The sequence below is a fragment of the Siphateles boraxobius genome, unplaced genomic scaffold (genome assembly GCF_051911475.1).
Source record: "Siphateles boraxobius isolate OS27281-9 unplaced genomic scaffold, OSU_SipBor_1 77, whole genome shotgun sequence".
NCBI lineage: Eukaryota > Metazoa > Chordata > Actinopteri > Cypriniformes > Leuciscidae > Siphateles > Siphateles boraxobius.
Genome location: NW_027509205.1, coordinates 19,844,189 through 19,863,809, shown reverse-complemented (window position 1 = coordinate 19,863,809; position 19,621 = coordinate 19,844,189). Strand labels below are relative to the sequence as shown.

General features: G+C 40.8%; 1 protein-coding gene across 4 annotated transcripts in view; it reads left to right on the top strand.

Moving 5' to 3' along the window:
- The window catches only part of podn (podocan), a 44,175-nt gene that overhangs the window by 11,005 nt on the left and 13,549 nt on the right, over nt 1-19,621 (top strand). For 2 of the 4 annotated variants that reach the window (XM_077219107.1, XM_077219109.1), the window contains exons 2-9: nt 3,679-4,029; nt 4,832-4,925; nt 6,077-6,141; nt 9,732-9,841; nt 9,918-10,074; nt 10,243-10,358; nt 10,498-11,155; nt 14,672-14,820. In XM_077219107.1, coding sequence (XP_077075222.1) covers nt 3,778-4,029; nt 4,832-4,925; nt 6,077-6,141; nt 9,732-9,841; nt 9,918-10,074; nt 10,243-10,358; nt 10,498-11,155; nt 14,672-14,820 — 1,601 coding nt within the window. In that variant the 5' untranslated portion in view covers nt 3,679-3,777. Of the gene's footprint in view, nt 1-3,636; nt 4,030-4,831; nt 4,926-6,076; nt 6,142-9,731; nt 9,842-9,917; nt 10,075-10,242; nt 10,359-10,497; nt 11,156-14,671; nt 14,821-19,621 lie in introns of those variants that run through there. The other 2 variants (XM_077219108.1, XM_077219110.1) reach the window with 2 other exon arrangements.

Below are 19,621 nucleotides of genomic sequence, written 5' to 3'. Positions count from 1 at the left end.
GGCATTTATTTTCAATAAGTATGAAGAAAATATGTGAAAAGTGGAATTCAATCTGGTAGGGTTAGGAGGGCTTTAATTGTCCCAATAAGACTGCATTTATTTAATAAATATAATCATTTACACTCAATATGTTATTGCATCCTGTTTTATAATGTACTAAAATACTGAGATGCAAATATATCTAAATACTATTTACACTTATTGCAAAGAAAATATGCACTTTTTTTAAGACTTAGGTCCTGTTTACACCCGGTATTACGATGTGATTTGGTCGATCAGATCACAAGTGGACGACGCTAAATACAATGTAAACGGATCTAAAATGTTTTGAGCTTGTCCACTTTCGACCACTTCCAGAGATTGTTGAAAACGCATTGACCGGATTGCTTTCGTAGTGTAAACGCTCGCGTGGACAAACAGCCACTGGCTACTCTACGTCTACTAACATAGACAGACGGGATTTAAACTTTGACTGGAAACTGGAGTTGGGTTTGAAGATGAAAAACATACCAAGCACGATGTTCTCTCACCATTCCTGATTTCTATCACACACACACACACAGTGTTTGGCGTGATCTTAGGGTTAGGGTTAGGGTTAGGTTAGGTTAGCAGAAACTAAAGCTGCTGCTCTCCGTGTGTTTTTCCGTCGTCTCCGATCTTATTCGTATGTAAATTGTGTGAGCTTATTTCGTCCAATAGATCAAAAGATCTGAAAAAACATACATTTACCCGCCCATAGACCCTTCCCTCGAAAGAAATCAGGACAGAAGTGGTTGAAAATGGACAAAAGAGACGGACAAAAACACCACAAGACTACAAACTACACTACAAACCACCTAAGACTAAGCCACATGCAGTTTTTATGTCAGAATTTGCTGATTTTCTGTCAATGCTGTCCTTAAAGTTCCACAAAATTCTTATTGTCGGGGACTTCAACATTCATGTGGATCAAAGGGATTCAACGACGGCTAAATAATTTTTATCGCTGCTTGACTGCTTCAATCTCTCGCAATTGGTAACTGGCCCGACTCATTGTAAAGGCCATACCTTGGGTCTTCGATTACAAATAGCTCATTTGTATCACAATTATCATCTGTTGATATTGGACTATCTGATCATTCTGCTGTCTTTTTTAATCTGGTATTGCACAATTCATGTGTGCCTTCCACCCGAACGGTAACTTTTCGGAAGAGGAAGTCTATTGATCAGACAGTATTTTCGAATTCTGTTGTTTCCACTTTCAGTGATCTGCACTTCACATCTTTGTCTCACAGCTGAATAACGCTCTTGCTGTTAATCTAGACACTTTTGCTCCCCTGAGGTCACGCAAGGTTACTTTTACTCGCACTGCTCCATGGTATAATGACAATCTGTGCACTAAGAAGGCGGCCTGTCGGAAAATGGAGCGAAAATGGCGTCTCACTGGCTTGAATGTTCATTATCTAGCCTGGAAGGATCTTCTAAGTGACTACGGAGCATTAATTGAGATTGAAAGATCTTTGTATTTCTCTCAGACTATTGAAAACAATCAAGAAAACCCAAGACATCTATTTAAAACTATAAACAGACTCCTTCAAGTTAATGCTGCACCTATGCCTGCTTCTCAGCCGCTGTGTAATTCTTTTCTTCATTTCTTCAATTCAAAAATTTATAGTGTTCGTAAACAAATCTCTGTCTCATCTGTTTCTACTATTTCATTCCATTGTCCACCTGGGTTCACTGGTACTTTTCTAACTAACTTTCCTCTTCTTCATACTGAGACTCTAAAAAGGGAGGTATCAAGCATTAAAGCTTCCACTTGCTTGCTTGATCCTCTTCCCACATGCTTATTTAAATCTTGCTTTGATGTCCTTTGTCCAGTTGTTCTCAGTATTATGAACGACTCTTTGCAGACTGGGGTTGTTCCAGCAGCATTAAAGATTGCTGCAGTAACTCCAGTACCAAAAAAAGAGAATGTTGCCCTGGATGATTTTAATAATTATCGTCCTATTTCAAACCTTCCGTGTCTGGTGACAGCTTTGAAGTGGTTTAGGTCCTACTTTGCTGACCGTTCCCAGTTCATCTCAATGGGTGACCATAGGTCTGAGATTAGCTCTGTTCTCACTGGTGTTCCCCAGGGGTCAGTTCTGGGCCCTTTACTTTTTAACATCTATCGATCACCTCTTGGCTATCTCTTGAGATCGCTCTGCCTCCATTATCATTTCTATGCCGACGATACGCAAATTTATATACACTCAAAACCAGATGAGCGCTCCAACGTTGATTTTATTTCTGGCTGTATTACTGAAATAAAAACCTGGATGAGTAATCATTTCCTGTGATTGAACACTGATAAAACTGAGGTTATGCTCCTTGGTTCTCGTCATCAAACTTCCAAAGTTGGTTCTCTGTCTTTGACTCTTGATGGCTCTGTTTTGGGTATCCAGAGTAAAATGAGGAACCTTGGAGTTATTTTTGATGTTAATCTTTCATTTGATTCTTTCATTCAGAGTACTGTTAAATCATCCATATTAGAAACATCGCTAGATTGCGGCCAATGTTAACTTTTCCCGTAGCTGAAAAGCTGATAAATTCCTTCGTCGTCTCTCGGATTGACTATTGTAACGTTCTTTTAGCCGGTGTTTCTAAATCTATACTACACAAGCTTCAACGTGTACAAAATTCTGCTGCTAGGATCTTAACTGGGTCCAGAATATGCAACCATATCACTCCGGTTTTGGAATCCTTGCATTGGCTCCCAGTTAGATTCCGAGTCGATTTTAAGATTATGATGCTTACATATAAGTCTTTGCACAGTCTGGCTCCAAATTATCTATCTGAACTGTTACACCCCTACACTCCGAATCGCAGATTGCGCTCCTCACAATCGAGCATGCTGGTGGTTCCTAAAACTCGCTTAAAGTCTGTGGGTGACAGGGCTTTTTCCTTCTATGCACCTGTCCTTTGGAATTCTCTGCCTCTTGGACTTAGGGAAGCCCAGACTTATGCCATTTTTAAAGGTCAACTTAAGACATACTTTTTTAAACTTGCATTTACCTGTTGATGGCTTTGCTTTTAACTATTGTCTATTGTGTGTACAGCGCTTTGAGAAGCTCCTTTTAAAGGCGCTTTATAAAATAAAGGTTATTATTATTACCAGGTGTATTGCCGATAAATCTAAATCCAAATTATAACATTTTTGAGAGCCTGATTACAAAAACAAAAGTCTCACCATTAAAAGCCATGTCTCAAGCACAAAATTATATATTATATATCATTATAATTTCATGTAGTCTATTTGACAGCAAGTTGCACTTAACTGTATTTTCCTGTTTTGAAATGATTACAATCATATTTCAAACAGTTCAAAACCATCATGGCGAACAGTGCACATCTGAAGTGTCTCAGCTGAAGGAAATAACTCATTATTTATCCGTTTTAATATATCGGCCAAGTTTTATTATCAGGCCGATAACGATAACATTAAAAATGAATATATATCGGCCGATGCCGATATATCGTACATCCCTAGTTGAATCGAATGGAATTTGAATCGAATTGCAAGCTGCTGAATCGGAATCGGCTCAAGACATTTGTGTCAATGTCCAGCCCTAATAAACACACTAAAACAAGAAGGAAATCTCCCTAGTAAAAGTCACATGCATCAATCCTTTTCAATGTTTCTTTTGATGCCCCGAGGTCCAGATCTGGTTTGGTTCTGGCTGGATCGGTAACCGGCATTCAGAGTCGGGTTCAGGTGTTGTGTGGCCGGAGCGAGCGTACTGAGGCCCGGCAGTGATGGATCAGCGGCGCGGGCTGCTGGAGCTGCTGTGTTTGGTTCTGCTGGGCTGGACTCTTCTTCGAGCTCAGGCGGAACTAGAAGGAGACACGGACGACGCCCACGGAAGAGTGGAGAATGTGGAGCAAAAGATGTCCTGTCCGGAGAACTGCAGCTGCACCGAGGAGGGGGCGGTGGACTGTAGCGGAGCGAGTCTTAATGAATTCCCACACGAGTTATTATCCGAACAGACCCGCCAGCTCTCGCTGCAGGTGCGTGGGTCTGTTTACACATCGTTTCCCCAGCACACTTTCCCTGAGTAGGCCTGAGTTTTCAAGTGGACTCAAGTGGGCTCGTTTATTCATAAATCAAAATAATTACGATTTTTTTTTGATAGAAGTGTTCACTTTGTTCACCAAGGCTGCATTTATTTGATCAAAATAAAAACAGTAATATTGTGACATTTTTATAATTCAATATAACTGTTTTCTATGTGAATATATTGTAGAATGTAATTTATTCCTGTGATCAAAGCTGCATTTTCAGCATCATTACTCCAGTCTTCAGTGTCACATGATCCTTCAGAAATTAATGCTGATTTGCTGCTCAAGAAACATTTCTATATTATCAGTGTTGAAAACAGTTGTGCTGCTTCATATTTTTTTGTGGAAACTTTTTTTTTTAACTTTAGTAACGTAACATAACAACATAAATGTCTTTACTATAACTTTTGATAAATTGCATGCATCCTTGCTGAATAAATGTATCATTATCAATTCAATTCACATTTATTTGTATAGCGCTTTTCACAATACGTATTGTTTCAAAGCAGTTTTACAGAAAATGCATGTTCTACATTACAATTTAGAGTGATCTGTTGTCAGTGACTGTCCAAGTTATGCATCACAATTATTATGCATCACATTATCACGGCAAAATGACGAGTCACGACCTGAAGGGGGATGTTTTTTTAGTTAAAAGTAAAAAAAAAAAAAAGTATCAGTCAGATTTTTGATTCAGAGGCTTTGTGTGTTTATAGGGTTAAATGCCATTTATTTTTCTGCTCTATCCCAGAATAACCAAATCACTGAGGTCACGCTGGAGCATCTGTCTCGACTTCAGCTGTTGGAGACACTAAACTTACAGAACAACCGGCTCACGACACCAGGTACAGAGGGAGGAGCGGGTCAGCGGAGGACAGCAGCTGAAAACAGCACACAATAATCTGTTACAGAGAGAGAGAGAGAGAGAGAGAGAGAGAGAGAGAGAGAGAGAGAGAGAGAGAGAGAGAGAGAGAGAGAGAGAGAGCAGGAGGGAGGGAGGGATGGATGAAGAAGGGAAGGGAGGGGTGGTACTGGGTTTGGATTCCTGCATGTGGGGTCAACATGAATGTTTGAAGTGGAAAATGTTTTTATTTAAATAAATCAGCAGACACATCGGATTACTTTTTTTAAAGGAATAGTTTGGCCAAAATCATGTTATTATTTAGGCCTACTTGCCCTCAAGTTGTTCAAACACACACGCTGTTCCTTACAAGCATATGAGCTAATAAGGACAAAAAGCACCACAGACGTTTCCAATTATGACTAGTGCGTTAAATTCAAAGTATTTTGAAGCCATATTGCTCTGTGTGAATAACAGACTGAATTTGTTTAAGGTGTCATTGATGTCAAACAGAATTTCTCATGGGTTTGGAACGACTAATACCGTAATGTCACAGATGCTTTTTAAGTAAATGCAATACTTTTGAACTTTCTGTTCATCAAATAATCTTGAAAAAAAGAATGTATCATGGTTTTCACAAAAATATGAAATTGTTTTCAACATCGATAATAGTAAGAAGTGTTTTAGCATCAAATCATCATATTATTGATATCTGAAGGATCATGTGACACTGAAGACTGGAGTAATGATGCTGAAATTCAGCTTTGATCACAGGAATAAATTACATTTTACTATTTTATATGCACCAAGAAAACAGATATTTGAAATTGTAATATTTCACAATACTGCTGATTGTACTTTGTTTTTGATCAAATAAATGCAGCCTTGGTGAGCAAAAAATACTTTTAAAAATCTTAATATTAAAAATATTAAACATTTGACATTTATTTAACATAAAAAAACTGAACGATAGATTGTGTATGTATGTGTGTGTATATATGCATACAAACATAACTAAAGAGATGAAACATGAAATTAATGTATTTGTTACATGTCAAGAATAACGTGTGTGTGTGTGTGTGTGTGTGTGTGTGTGTGTGTGTGTGTGTGTGTGTGTGTGTGTTTGTGCGTGCGTGCGTGCGTGCGTGTGCACAGGCCTTGACGATGAAGGTTTTAACACTCTGGAAAAGCTGAGTTATTTATACTTGGCAAACAATAAGGTGAGTCATCAATGTTCATTCTCAATCTATCTCTCTCTCTCTCTCTCATATCTCTCTCTCTCATATCTCTCCCTCTCTCTCTCTCTCTCTCTCTCTCTCTCTCTCTCTCTCTCTCTCTCTCTCATATCTCTCTCTCTCTCTCATATCTCTCTCTCTTTCTCTCACAGTGAGTGAGGAAAGAGCATATAAAGTTGACTTAAAGGGATAGTTCGAAATGTTGTCATAATTTACTCCCCATCATGTTGTTCCAAACGTGTATGAGTTTCTCTCTTCTGTTAAACACAAAAGAAGATATTTTGACGGTAGCCAGACTTCCTTAGTATTTCTTTCCTACTATGGAAGTCAATGGGTGCCGTTGAAACCTAAACCGTTTGATTACCAACATGCTTAAAATATCTCCTTCTGTGTTCAAGAGAAGAAAGAAACTTGTAGAAACCAGAATATTGTCTTTGTGGTTGCTAAAATATTACACATGTTGCTGTGTGGTTGCACCTCTTTTATGGTCCAGAAGGTGAAAATTGTGCGTCTGATCATTTATGATTTGAGGTCTCACGTCTGGAGCACATTTGCAAGTCAAGTTACGCCTTTATTCTCAAAGTTTTAGCATGTTGTGCTAAAAAAACAAACCTGTGTTTCTGTTTTGCACTGTTTATCATGTAATCAGATTTGCTGCGGTGTGATTTTAATTGCACATGCCTTTCATAACAATCTCCATAGAAAAGCAGAGTTAGTCATGTTTCAACATAAAACCAGACCGAGTTTCGTTTAAAGGCCAGGTTTCTCACTCACGGCCCCTGAGAGTGACTCACTTTTGAGTTTTAACGTTTGTTTTCCAAGACTGAAGCCTTTCCCAGGTCTGTTTAACGCTGGCTGGTGGGAACTGGAGTTTGATGTTTATGTTGGTCATGAGGCAGTCAGTTGTCGTGTTATCGGGAGCCAGTTGGGTCACTGCTGTTTAGCTCCCACAATCCCTCGCTCTGTCCGTGGATTGTTCTTCTGCCAGCTGGTAACAGCGTGGTCTCTGGCCGTCCCGTGCCAGCTTTCCCTGTTAATCACCCAGCTGTGGGAGCTAAAGCGGTCCCGACGACCTCCAGAGCGGGTGCTGGACAGATTTGTAGCTGATGGGCTTAAAAAAGGATAACAGGAAGAGAAAGATATCCTACTGAGATTTTAGTGTAATCTCACCATCGCGCTAGAAAAGTACGACAAAGACGCACCAATGAAAGCCAAAGCAAATGCTAGAAACATGCGCGCCGATGTGAATGTTTGCTGTTGATCCCATTGGATCTGTTACATGCATTCTTGCGGTACTGAGTCAGTGTTTTGAGTGATTGTGGAGAACAGATAATCAGTGAGTTTGGCAGAGCTTTGTGGCTTAAAAAACAGGGGTTTTCAAAATGGGGTCCACGGGCCGAAAGGGACTGGCAAATAAAAAAATATTTTAGTAAATAGATTAAAAATAAATCAATAGAAATCTGATTAAAATATAAAAAAAATATTAGTAAGTTATTAATCTATTAAATAGATTAAATAAGGTTAAAATAAATAAAAAATAAATGGATTCATATACATAAACATTATATTAAAATTAAATAAATAGTACAGAACAGTACATATAGTGAGTAGAAAAATAAATAATAGTGTGATTTAAAATTATTTTTTTCTATGTATAAACTGAATGTTTATAAAAGATGGATGCCTTTTAAATTTTAGGGTGGTGCCTCAAATGTCAAATCATATTTGAGGATCTAATATATTGAAAACCCCTCACTTAAAATATATGCATTATGCCAGATATTCAGTCTTTTGTTGGAGACGTTAGGCAAACTAGATGTTCACTGTGTGTTTACTCTGCATGAAATAATCAGCACTTTTTACTTGTACATATACAGAGAGTCTATGATGTCTATACACATTTTAACCAGTTTCTTTGTTGGTTTTTGCAAAACCATTCACGGAAATTGCCACCTCGGTCTATTAATGTGCAGCCGTTTCTTTTTTTTCAAATGCATTGAGGTGTGAACTTTACTTGCATTGCATTGTTTTGGGCCTCAAATCTCTGAAAAGTCTGTGAAGTCAAAGTTCTATGCGCATATATTAAATCTGGATATAAAAATAATGAAACACATCATTAAAGCTCATTGGCTAATTTTAATGGCCATATATGACAAATAACACCAAGAATGGTGTGACCTTTGCAGCTTTGCACAGTCTCTGAAGCTCGTGAAGTTGGTCGTATGTCTTCTGTCAGCTCTCAGCTTATTTCATCTCTCTTTTCAATGTGTTGGCTTCACACTGTTGCGCTCAGAAGGATCTCTGGATGCCATCTCTCTTTCAGTCCGTTCACATGCTGGAGGCCTTGATCGCAGCGCTTACACGCACACTTCAGCTCTGGTCCGTGACCTCCTTTAGCACACATAACTGTCCGTTTTCATTGAACATAAAGTATTTCTCCTTGAGAATGTTAGAGTAGAATCGCAGCTGACGTCACCAAATGACAATGGAGATCAATGTATTGTTGTGTGTGCTTTTTCTTTGCGATGCATGGGTACGATTCTGGTTACTGGAGGATGGGGAATGTATATTTCAACGTATTGCAATTTTTTACCTCACCGTGCTGTATTGACATCCTAAAAATCAATACTTTTTTGTGATTATGATTTTAATATTTTTGGAGAAGAAATACCAATAAAGTTGAAGTTATGCATTAAAATCACTTTATTATGACCTATATATTGGTATGATATATGACCAGGCAGATTCTTTTCTTTCTTTTTTAACATGTACTATATATATATATATATATATATATATATATATGGCTTACTGGAAGACTTGAATTGAATCTGATTGGTCAACATCAGCATTCTGCAGTCAAATACTTTTAAATATTGATTGCTCTGTGTGATTTACATATTGCCTCAGGCAAACAATTTCCAACATACACTACCATTCAAAAGTTTTGGATCAATATGATTAAAAAAAATTAATAATTTAATTAAGCGAAGATGTATTAAATTGATCAAATTTAACCGTGAAGACATTTAATAATGTTACTAAAGATTTCTATTTTAAATAAATGCTGTTCTTTTGAACTTTTTTTTCATGATAGAATCCTGAAAAAACTTATGTCACATGGTGTCCACAAAAATATATAGCTGCACAACTGTTTTTAATATTGGGAATAATCAGAAATGTTTCTTGAGCATCAAATCATCATATTAGAATGATTTCTGAAAGATCATGTGACACCGAAGACTGGAGTACTGATGCTGAATATTCAGCTTTGATCACAGGAGTAAATTACATTTTAACAGACAGAAAATGGTTATTTTAAATTGTAATAATACTTCACAATTTTACTGTTTTCAGTGCATTTTTAATCAAGTAAATGTATCATTGGACGTTAAAGTACTGCAGAGTGTTACTTTAATGTCTCTGGTATCACTTTCTGCTCTTTCTTCTGACATTTCATTCTTGTGTCCATTTGTTTTTTTTTATTGATTTGCTAACTAGCCCCTTCCGCTTTATGACTGTGTCAGTGTCAGTGTTCGACTTGTTTTGACATGATGCTTTAAACGTGTTCACAGCTCACAGCGGCTCCCAGACACCTCCCTCCCTCTTTGGTCAGCGCTGACTTCGCTGCAAACCAGCTCACTAAAATCTACCCCAACACATTTGGCCATAAGCCTGCTCTGAAGTAAGCCCAAAATGTTCTTTTCACTTGCATTATGTGTTGCTTTTTGAGTGTTAACGGTCTGTGTGCTGTGCTTCAGGTCAGTGTATCTCCATAACAACAAGCTAACGGATGCCGGACTGCCAGAGAACATGTTTAATGGATCAGACAACCTCGAGATCCTCATTATGTCTAGTAATTTCCTTCGTTATGTCCCTAAATGTCTGCCCACCGCCCTCTACCGCCTACACCTGAAGGTAAGACTACAGCGTAGCTCATTAAATGAAGAGTTTTCAAAAAAACAAGGGTTCAGCAATCGTTTACTCGCACTCATGTTGTTCTGAACCACTTTCAGTCCACATCACTAAGATACATAATGGCATAATTGCCATTGTTTATATAATTGTTTGTCTGTTTTTATACAGAACAACAAGCTGGAGAAGATTCCCGCGGGTGCATTCGATAATTTGTCTCATCTTCGAGAACTTTACCTGCAAAACAACTTCTTGAGTAATGATGGCGTGGACAACGAGACCTTCAGGTCAGCATGACTGAATAAACCAAGAAAAACCATAATTTACCTCCCACTCTTTCTTCTGCACGGCTCTCTTCTTCTTCATCTTGTAAAAACTCTACCCTGAGCTGTAACTGATGGAAAATATCCTGCCTTCTCTCATCAGTCACTTGAACAGTATGGAATATCTGGATTTGTCCAATAACAACTTGACCATGGTTCCTCTCGGGCTGCCCCGCAATATCGTCCTGCTTCACCTGGAGAAGAATTACATCCAGAGCATCGCAGTCAACGCTCTGACGCCCATCAGAAACTTGGAGTACCTGCTCCTCCACAACAACCACCTCCGCTCTCGCTCCATCCATCCGTCCGCCTTCCAGGGCCTCAAACGTCTCCACACCGTCCACATGTACAACAACCTCCTGGAGCGAGTTCCCCGTGGCCTTCCCCGCCGCGCAAAAACCCTCATGCTTCTCCACAACCACATCAGCGAGATCGGACGCAACGATCTGATCGCGCTTTACACGCTCACCGAGCTCAACCTCAGTTACAACCGCCTGACCAGTGCCAAGCTCCACAGAGAGGCCTTCAGGAAGCTCCGGCTCCTGGAGACGCTGGATCTGTCGGGAAACAAGCTCCAGGCGCTGCCGTTGGGGCTTCCCAAGAGCCTTCAGATTCTGAAGGTGAAGGACAACCAGATGACTGAGGTACCAGAAGGAGCTCTGCTGGGAATGAGCTTGCTGAGGGAGATCTACCTGACCAACAACCAACTGAAGCTCAACTCCATCTACCAGGGAGCGTGGCAGGAGCTGAGCGCACTCACGGTGAGAGATAGTGTGGAAGAAATTTAATATGTTATCAAGTCAAGTCAAGTTTTATTTATAGAGCACAAGTTTAACACAACCGTAGTTGATCCAAAGTGCTTTACAGTACAATAAAATAAATCAATCAAATAAAATAAAGAGAAAAGTAGTAGAAAAAAAGGAGATAAAAATCAAGTATCAAAATCATTCGGTGTATATACATACATACATAATGTAGAACACCGACTAATTTAAAATACGTACACAACATTACTCGAATGCAAGTAAAAATAAGTTTTTAAGCTGGATTTAAAAGCAGCCAGAGATGGAGAGGTCCTGATGTTTAAAGGTTAATTGTTCCAGAGCTTTGGGGCGACAACAGAGAAAGCTCGATCACCTTTTGATTTACACCTGGAACGTGACTGATCGCAAGATCTTATACCCCTTTTCCACCAAAGCATTTTGAGAGCCGGTTCGGAGCCGGTGCCTACTCGCGAACCAGTTCTTTGTGTTTCGACAGCCAAAGAACCGGTTCTCGGCCGGGGAAACTGGTTCCAAAGCAGCACTGACTCTTTGCTGGACTAGAACCAGAGAACTGTTCTTTTACGGCGGGGGCTGGGGGCGGGTTTAGATGTGTTCTAAACATCTTTTCTGACCGCAAAGCCAGGAGAAACATTTGCAGAAACACAATGTAGTCCGCCATTGTAATTGTTAAGCTTGAGGTTGGCGCAAGCGTTTCTAGCTTTTTTTTTATTTTAAATTTTTTTTTATTGAAAACATTACGTAAGCAAAGAAGAAAACAGTCACAATATAGAACAAATAAATGGAAAGAAAAAAAAGACACAAGACAGAGGTACACAACTAATCAGAAAAGATTACATATCAAAGGAAAAGATTAAAAGACTTACATATTTCAATTGTTTTCAAAGCCTTCTTGGTACACGAGTTAGAGATAATCCCAAAGGAATGTTGTACTTGCAAGCGTTTCTAGCTGAGACGTATGGCGACTTACACAGTGACGTAACGACGTCGTTCGCTGGGCGCTCTAGTCAGTGGAAAAACAAACAGGTTCTGAGAAGGTTTGCAAGTTGAACCAACTCCGAACCAACTTTGAACCAGCACCAGTTCCGAACCAGTTCTTTTTTGGTGGAAAAGGGGTATCAGTGACCTAGAGGCTGTGTATGGGCTAATAAGATCACAAATATAATCTGGGGCTGAACTATGTAGAGCCTTGTACGCAAAAAGAAGGATCTTAAAGTTGACTCTAAATTTTATTGGTAGCCAATGCAATGAGGCAAGCACAGGGGAGATATGATCCCTTTTCTTAGTTCCTGTTAACATGTATTATGTATATTATGTACTATGTTTGCATTTTCCATATGTTTGATTTTCTTTTATAAATAGGATTTCTTAGAAAGGCAGTAATTTGAAAAGATAATTTGCATGAGGACTGATTTGATAGAACAAAGACCAGTTATTGATCTTATGAATGTATATGACCATTGGAAATGAGAAATGTGTGACCATTATATGTGCGTGACAGAAGGGATATAATACGATGAACAAAGTCTAAACAATGATCCATGTAAGGTTGAAAATGATTTCCATTACACGAGAGTAGATGTTAAAACTTCATGCTGATTTGTACTCGGCTTTCGCAAAGATAAGCACCAACTAAGACTTCGCTTTACAGTAACCTATACTTCTCCTTCCATTTACGCTTCTTTCCATCTGGTGACGTGAATCTCCTTCTGTCTGGTGTTAATACAGTGTATTGCGCGTCAGCACACACAACGGCTGCAACCACAGCGCGGTCCCCCCATAACAACCCTCTGGATTGAGCGGAGTAGGGAACATCTTTAGGGTCTTCAAGTTGGCACCTTCCGTCCTCAGTGTTTCGTCGACTAGCCCACGACACCTCAAGAGGGCTCGACAGTGACTCTGGCGTCCCAGAGTCACCCCCCTCCGTCCCCCACTCAACTCAGCCCAGCTTACTGACCTCTACTTCCCTCTTCTCCATTGGCCTAAGAGAGATAACATTCGGGGAGTCAAAACCATAAAGGAGGAATGATGCCCTCCCTTCACTGTCACACACTGCAGCCACTCTGTGTGAGTGTATGGCTGATGGCCTTTTCTTGCAAAAAAATAGAGAATTGGTATATGTTTGTCTCTTATTCAGTCTAATCATTTAGTTGCCACCCCAATAGCAAGAGAGAGAGAGAGAGAGAGAGAGAGAGAGAGAGAGAGCTACAGCTGGTTGTCCTGATTTTGAAGTTACACAACTAAAAATGATGGACAGCTATGTGAAATTCATAAGCCCACCACCCAAAAGATGTTTAAACTCTGCATGACTTGTGACCTTCTGATGTTCACCTGTGTTTATTTATAACTAGTAAAGAGGAGATGAGTCGAACAGTTTATGTCCGCTTGATCCGTGATGCCGCGTGAACTGAGGCGGGTACAGCGATCTGCCACGGCGTATTAAAGAGTTTCAAAATGACATTTATTGTTTGAATTTGTTTTGAATATGTAATTATGTGCGCGGTTCCTCTTAATAACGAAATAAACAAGACAAAAATGACAGTGGTGAGAAAACAGCAGTTAAAATCGACTTATGCCCTTCGACCAAAAATCGGCAAAAATCTTGGTTTTGTTGTTGGCCTCTACTAGAACAAGTTTTCTTTCTTGAATGTTCAAAAACACATTATATTCTCCCATATTCTCCATTGTTGCAGCTCCTCTCTTCCCTTGTCAGTAACGCACTGTTTAGTTCCTGTCTCTATGAAGTCCCTCCTTCTGGAAAGCACACTGTGCTCTGATTGGTCGGCTGGATCGGTGTGTTGTGATTGGTTGAGCGCCTCGAGAGTGTTTGGGAAATGTCCCGCCCCTTTCCATAACCGCCAGTTTCAACTCACTACTAACTAACTCAACCAGGCCCCGCCCCTTTATTCTGCATATCAATTATTTAAATGAGGAATATTGTGACTGTATTTTACATTACACAATAAAGAAAGATGAACTTATACAAAATATATATAATAGGATATATATATATATATATATATATATATATATATATATATATAAATAGGAGTTTCAAAGTCTTTAGAGTTTTAAAAGCGGTCTCAATGCCGTAAAAGGAGGTAAAGTCTTATCAAGTTATCAATTTGATTACAACGGTTTTGTGCAAGTAACTTATAATATACATTTAGTTATTTATTTGATTTGATTTGATTTGACTTATATTCTGTTTCTGTATTTATTTCTTTATTCTTGTGGAGAAGTAATCTCAGAGAGAGCTTGTTTTTCTCCTTTCAGCTGGATAAGAAAAGCAGACTCTTACATGAAAGATAAGATATAAAAGGATGAGATATCTGTCATTGCATGAAAGTGCTTTTTCTAGCCAAGGAAAGATTCATCTAATCTGTGTCCTGAACCATAAAGTCCAATTTCATATTTCAAGGTTTGGGGTTTGGCATTTTAATGTGTGATATATGGAGAATGAGGATGCTTGAGCATGTTTTCTGTGTGTTTCAGACGCTGGATCTCTCCGGTAACATGTTGTCTCACGTTCCTCCTGACCTTCCCGAGTCTCTCGAGTTCCTTCACCTGCAGAACAACAGAATCAGCTCGGTGTCCGCCACAGCCTTTCTCAACACACCCAACATTAAAGGGATCTTCCTCAGGTGACTCTCTTTCTCTCTTTCACTCATGATTATGAGGATTGTTTGTACTTTCACTCGTAGTGAAACTAGAAGTCCCACTAGAAGATCGTTCAGTCGAAATCAGATTTTGAAAGAAATCTTTTACATTAACCAAGGCTGCATTTAATTGATCACAAATACAGTAAATTATGAAATATTATTGCAAATTAAAATAACTGGTTTCTATTTGAATATACTTTAAACTGTAATTTATTCTTGTGATCAAAGCTGAATTTTCAGCATCATTACTCCAGTCTTCAGTCACATGATCCTTCAGAAATCATTCTAATATGATGATTTGCTGCTCAAGAAACATTTTTATTTAATATCAGTGTTGAAAACTGAAACTGTGATACAATTTTTTTCAGGATTCTTTGATGAATAGAAAGTCCAAAAGAACAGCATTTATTTTAAATAGAAATATTTTGTAATATTATAAATGTCTTGATGGTCTTTTAAACAATTTGATGAATCCTTGCTGGATAAACTTTCTGCACTTTCTAATCATTATGGAAAAGATGTCTTCTATAAGTATAAATGAGCAGTTAATAAAACAAAAACATGTCATATACAGGTCTTAAATGGTGTTGTATAATCAGTTAAAAGTCATAAACTGTATTAGCAAAACCGGATCGGCACATGGATTTTTGTCTGTGTGTGTTTTTGCATGTCTGTTTATGTTTTGGTGTCAAAACCAGATAAAACCCAGATGACTTCAAAATCTCATGTAAACGTGGCCTGTCTGCTTTGTTGGCTTTTATAATGAGCTAATGTGTTTTGTTCATGCATGCAAACACATCGAATCATTTTGGATCAGATCATTCTTTTTCTGAAACTTCTTAATTTTTATGGTCTGTTGGACCGGCTCTGCATAATGAACTTCTTTCAAAGCTCTCACAGCTGTACTAACTCCCACATTATGCGAGGCGAGAACATTTCCCATAAAATCGTACAGTATCATAACAAGGGTTCAGAGTGTAATCTGAGTCGGGGAGCATGTGGAGTGAATGACATGCTGCATTTTAAGAACATTTCTCAAAATAGTTTTCCCATCTTGACCTGATTATTGGTTTCAGAAATATGAGAAGCACTGGGATGTGGACTAGTTTAGGTGCTGGGATGTGATGATGATGATGATGATGATGATGATGATGATGATGATGATGATGATGGTGCAACATGAAAATATACTGACTCAGGTTTAATGATGGTGTTTACAAAAGAAGAAGAGATGTTCCTTCTGCAGTGAGATTACTTTATGTTTTGTTGTTATTTCATCTGGTGTGTTTTTTTTTGAGTAGATGAGGAGATTTTGTTTTTAGAGGATCCTGTATCTATAGAATTTTAACATTATAAACAACTTTTTATGTTACATTTAACAATTAAAAAAAAATGTCACTCTCTCAACAATAATTTATTTCTAACGCATAAAAGGATATTAAAAATATGGGTATTTCAGACTTATTTTCTTCCTCAGTATTTTTGTCTTGTTTTTCAGTAAATACAAATATTTTTGAATGAATTATTTTTTATATATTATTATTTATATTTATTTATTATACAAAATTGTTCAAGATAAGTCATTATTTTTTTCTAAAAATCGAAATTGTTGGAGTCAGTGGCCAGTGGAGTCATAAAAATAAACTTAATTCAAAGAGAAAACAAGTTTATTTTTCTGAACCCATTTTAAGCGTGAAGTAGCTTAATTATCATCGTGTAATTTTCTTTCTCAGGTAGATGTATCTTGATTTAAGAATGTTTAGATATTTGTACTTTGGAAAACGATACTCGGTTACTAATGTAAGTAACCTCGGTTCTCTCTAGAGAGGGAACGAGTATTGCGTAAGTTTAGCTTACGCTACGGGAAAGATTCATCTTCTCGAGATACTGAAGCCAAAAAATTATCCTTAATTTTGTATACCTTGTCAACGCAGTGCAGCAGCTAGCAGACCTAGAGCAGGCCATCTCGCGTGCTCATTGGCTGCCCTGCGGGCAACTGCTGCAGCCTACCAGTGAGCCCGGCGTGACGTCACGCCCAATGAAGGGCGCCCGCGCCTTTATAGCGTCACAGCCCGCCAGATAGGCGTGGCTTAGCGTATAAAATAGGGGCTGTAGGCTGAATTCTCTGGTTTTTCGACGACTGAAGCGAAGTCGCTCGTGGCGCGAGCACGGCCGGTTACGCAATACTCGTTCCCTCTCTAGAGAGAACCGAGGTTACGTTAGTAACCGAGTATCGTTCTCTTACGAGAGGTTCTCTCGTATTGCGTAAGTTTAGCTTACGCTACGGGAACACTTTGTCAACGCCGTGCGCGCCAAGAATCCACATGAGACCCCGAGCTTGAGGGGAACCCCATAAGTGGAAAAAATAAGGTGGCCAGCCACGCGGGCCATCACTTGTACATAAGCACACATAGGGAATACAGAGCAGTGCGCCGGTCTGTATAGTCATATGGCACATACCCTACTTAGTGCAGCTCAACCAGGAGAGCTGAGTCATGAAAGTGATCTGAGCAGGAGATCTGGGCAGAATACACCTCTTTTTCAGACTGACAACAGTTTAGCCTGTAAGGCAGGAACTTCTAGGTTATAAAACCTGACAAAGGTAGACGGGGAGCTCCAGCCCGCCGCTACACATATGTCATGGATAGAAATTCCACTGGACCATGCCCACGACGAGGCCACGCCTCTCGTGGAATGAGCCCTGATGCCCAGAGGGCATTGCAGACCTTTTGACGCGTAAGCTGCCGCTATAGCGTCCACTATCCATCTGGACAGGCTCTGTTTCGAGGAGGCGAGCCCCTTGGCGCGCCCACCAAACGAAACGAAAAGCTGTTCCGAACGCCTGAAGGAGGCGGAGCGCGTAATGTAAAATCTCAGCGCTCTGACAGGACAGAGGAGATTCACATCACTTTCGCTGTCAGATGATGGGAGAGCTGACAGCGAAATAACTTGCGCTCTGAATGGAGTGCCCATCACTTTAGGGACATAACCATGTCTAGGTCTGAGGATGACTTTAGAGTCATTTGGTCCGAACTCAAGACACGACGCGCTGACAGACAGCGCATGCAGATCCCCTACACGTTTTACTGACGACAGTGCAGTCAGAAAAACGTTTTTTAGTGATAGATATTTCAACCCCACGGAGTCTAGTGGTTCAAATGGAAAAGCTTTCAGGGCCTCGAGGACCAATGAAAGATCCCACATGGGAACCGACGGCAGGCGCGGCGGATTCATCCTTCTAGCTCCTCTAAGGAAGCGGATGACCAACTCATGTCTTCCCAGTGACTGGCCGTGCGTTGATTCCGCGAACGCTGCCACGGCCGCCACGTATACTTTGAGCGTGGATGGGGACCTTCCCTTATCCAACAGCTCTTGTAGGAAGGTGAGCAGCTGCGCCACCCCGCATGTCCGCAGGTCCAGACCTCTGTCGGTGCACCATCCAGAGAACACCGACCATTTAGACGGGTAGAGCCTTCTCGTGGAAGGGGCTCTAGACTGCGTGATCGTGTTCATCACTCCTTCTGGCAGGGCAACGAGTACCCGTTGATCAACCATGCATGCAGAGACCAGCGCTCTGGATGGGGATGCCAGATCGTGCCGCGAGCCTGAGAGAGGAGATCTGCCCTCACCGGAATCGGCCACGGAGCTGTATGTGACAGCCGTGCCAGTTCCGGGAACCAAGTCTGATTCTCCCAACGCGGGGCTATGAGGAGCACCGAGTGGCGCGTTTCCCTGATCCTCTTGATCACCTGTGGCAACAGAGAGACCGGAGGGAAAGCATATAGCGGGAGGCTGGGCCAAACCTGGGCCAGCGCGTCCTCGTCCTTCGAGAAGAACGTCGGGCATTGAGCGTTGTCTTTTGACGCAAACAGGTCGACTTCCGCTCTGCCGAATAGGCGCCACAGTTTCTGGACCGTTTGGGGGTGCAGGGACCATTCCCCTGGGGGAACATTGTCCCTGGACAGTTTGTCTGGGCCGTCGTTCAAATGGCCAGGCACATGCACCGCCCTCAGCGAGCGCAGGTTCATCTGTGACCAAATAAGGAGGCGTTCCATCAGATTGCAGAGATTTCTGGATCTGACACCGCCCTGACGGTTTACATAGGATACCACAGATGTGTTGTCCGAGCGGACAAGAACATGCTGGTCCTGTATGAACGGGAGGAAGCACTTCAGCGCGTTCTCGACCGCTATCATTTCCAGACAGTTTATGTGAAAACCCTTCTCCTGGTCTGACCACTGGCCAAAGGCCGGTCTGCCCTCGAACAGCGCGCCCCAACCCGAGTTGGACGCGTCTGTCGAGATGACCTTCCGATAAGAGATGGTTCCCATCATTACTCCCTGCTGGTACCAGTCCGCCACTAACCAGGGCTGCAGAGCTGTTATGCAGGTCTGAGTCACTCTGATTTTCTGGCCGCCAGACACCCAGGCTCGGCGAGGCGCGCGAGCGTTCAACCAGCGTTGGAGCGGGCGCATGCGCAGTAGGTCCAGCTGGAGCACCGCTGCAGCTGATGCCATACAGCCCAACATCCTTTGAAATGTTTTCAAAGGGAGAAAGCTGCCCTTCTGGAAAGATGCGGCTAGGTGGCGAACACGGCGCGCGCGCTGTGTCGATAAACGAGCCGTCATGGTCACCGAGTCCAATTCTATTCCTAAAAAGGAAATTGACTGGCTGGGCAGTAATGAGCTCTTGGTCCAGTTGACCGTGAGACCCAAGCTTTCCAGATGTCTGAGAAGCACTGTTCTGTGAGATAGTAGTTCTGTCTCTGACTGTGCCAATATCA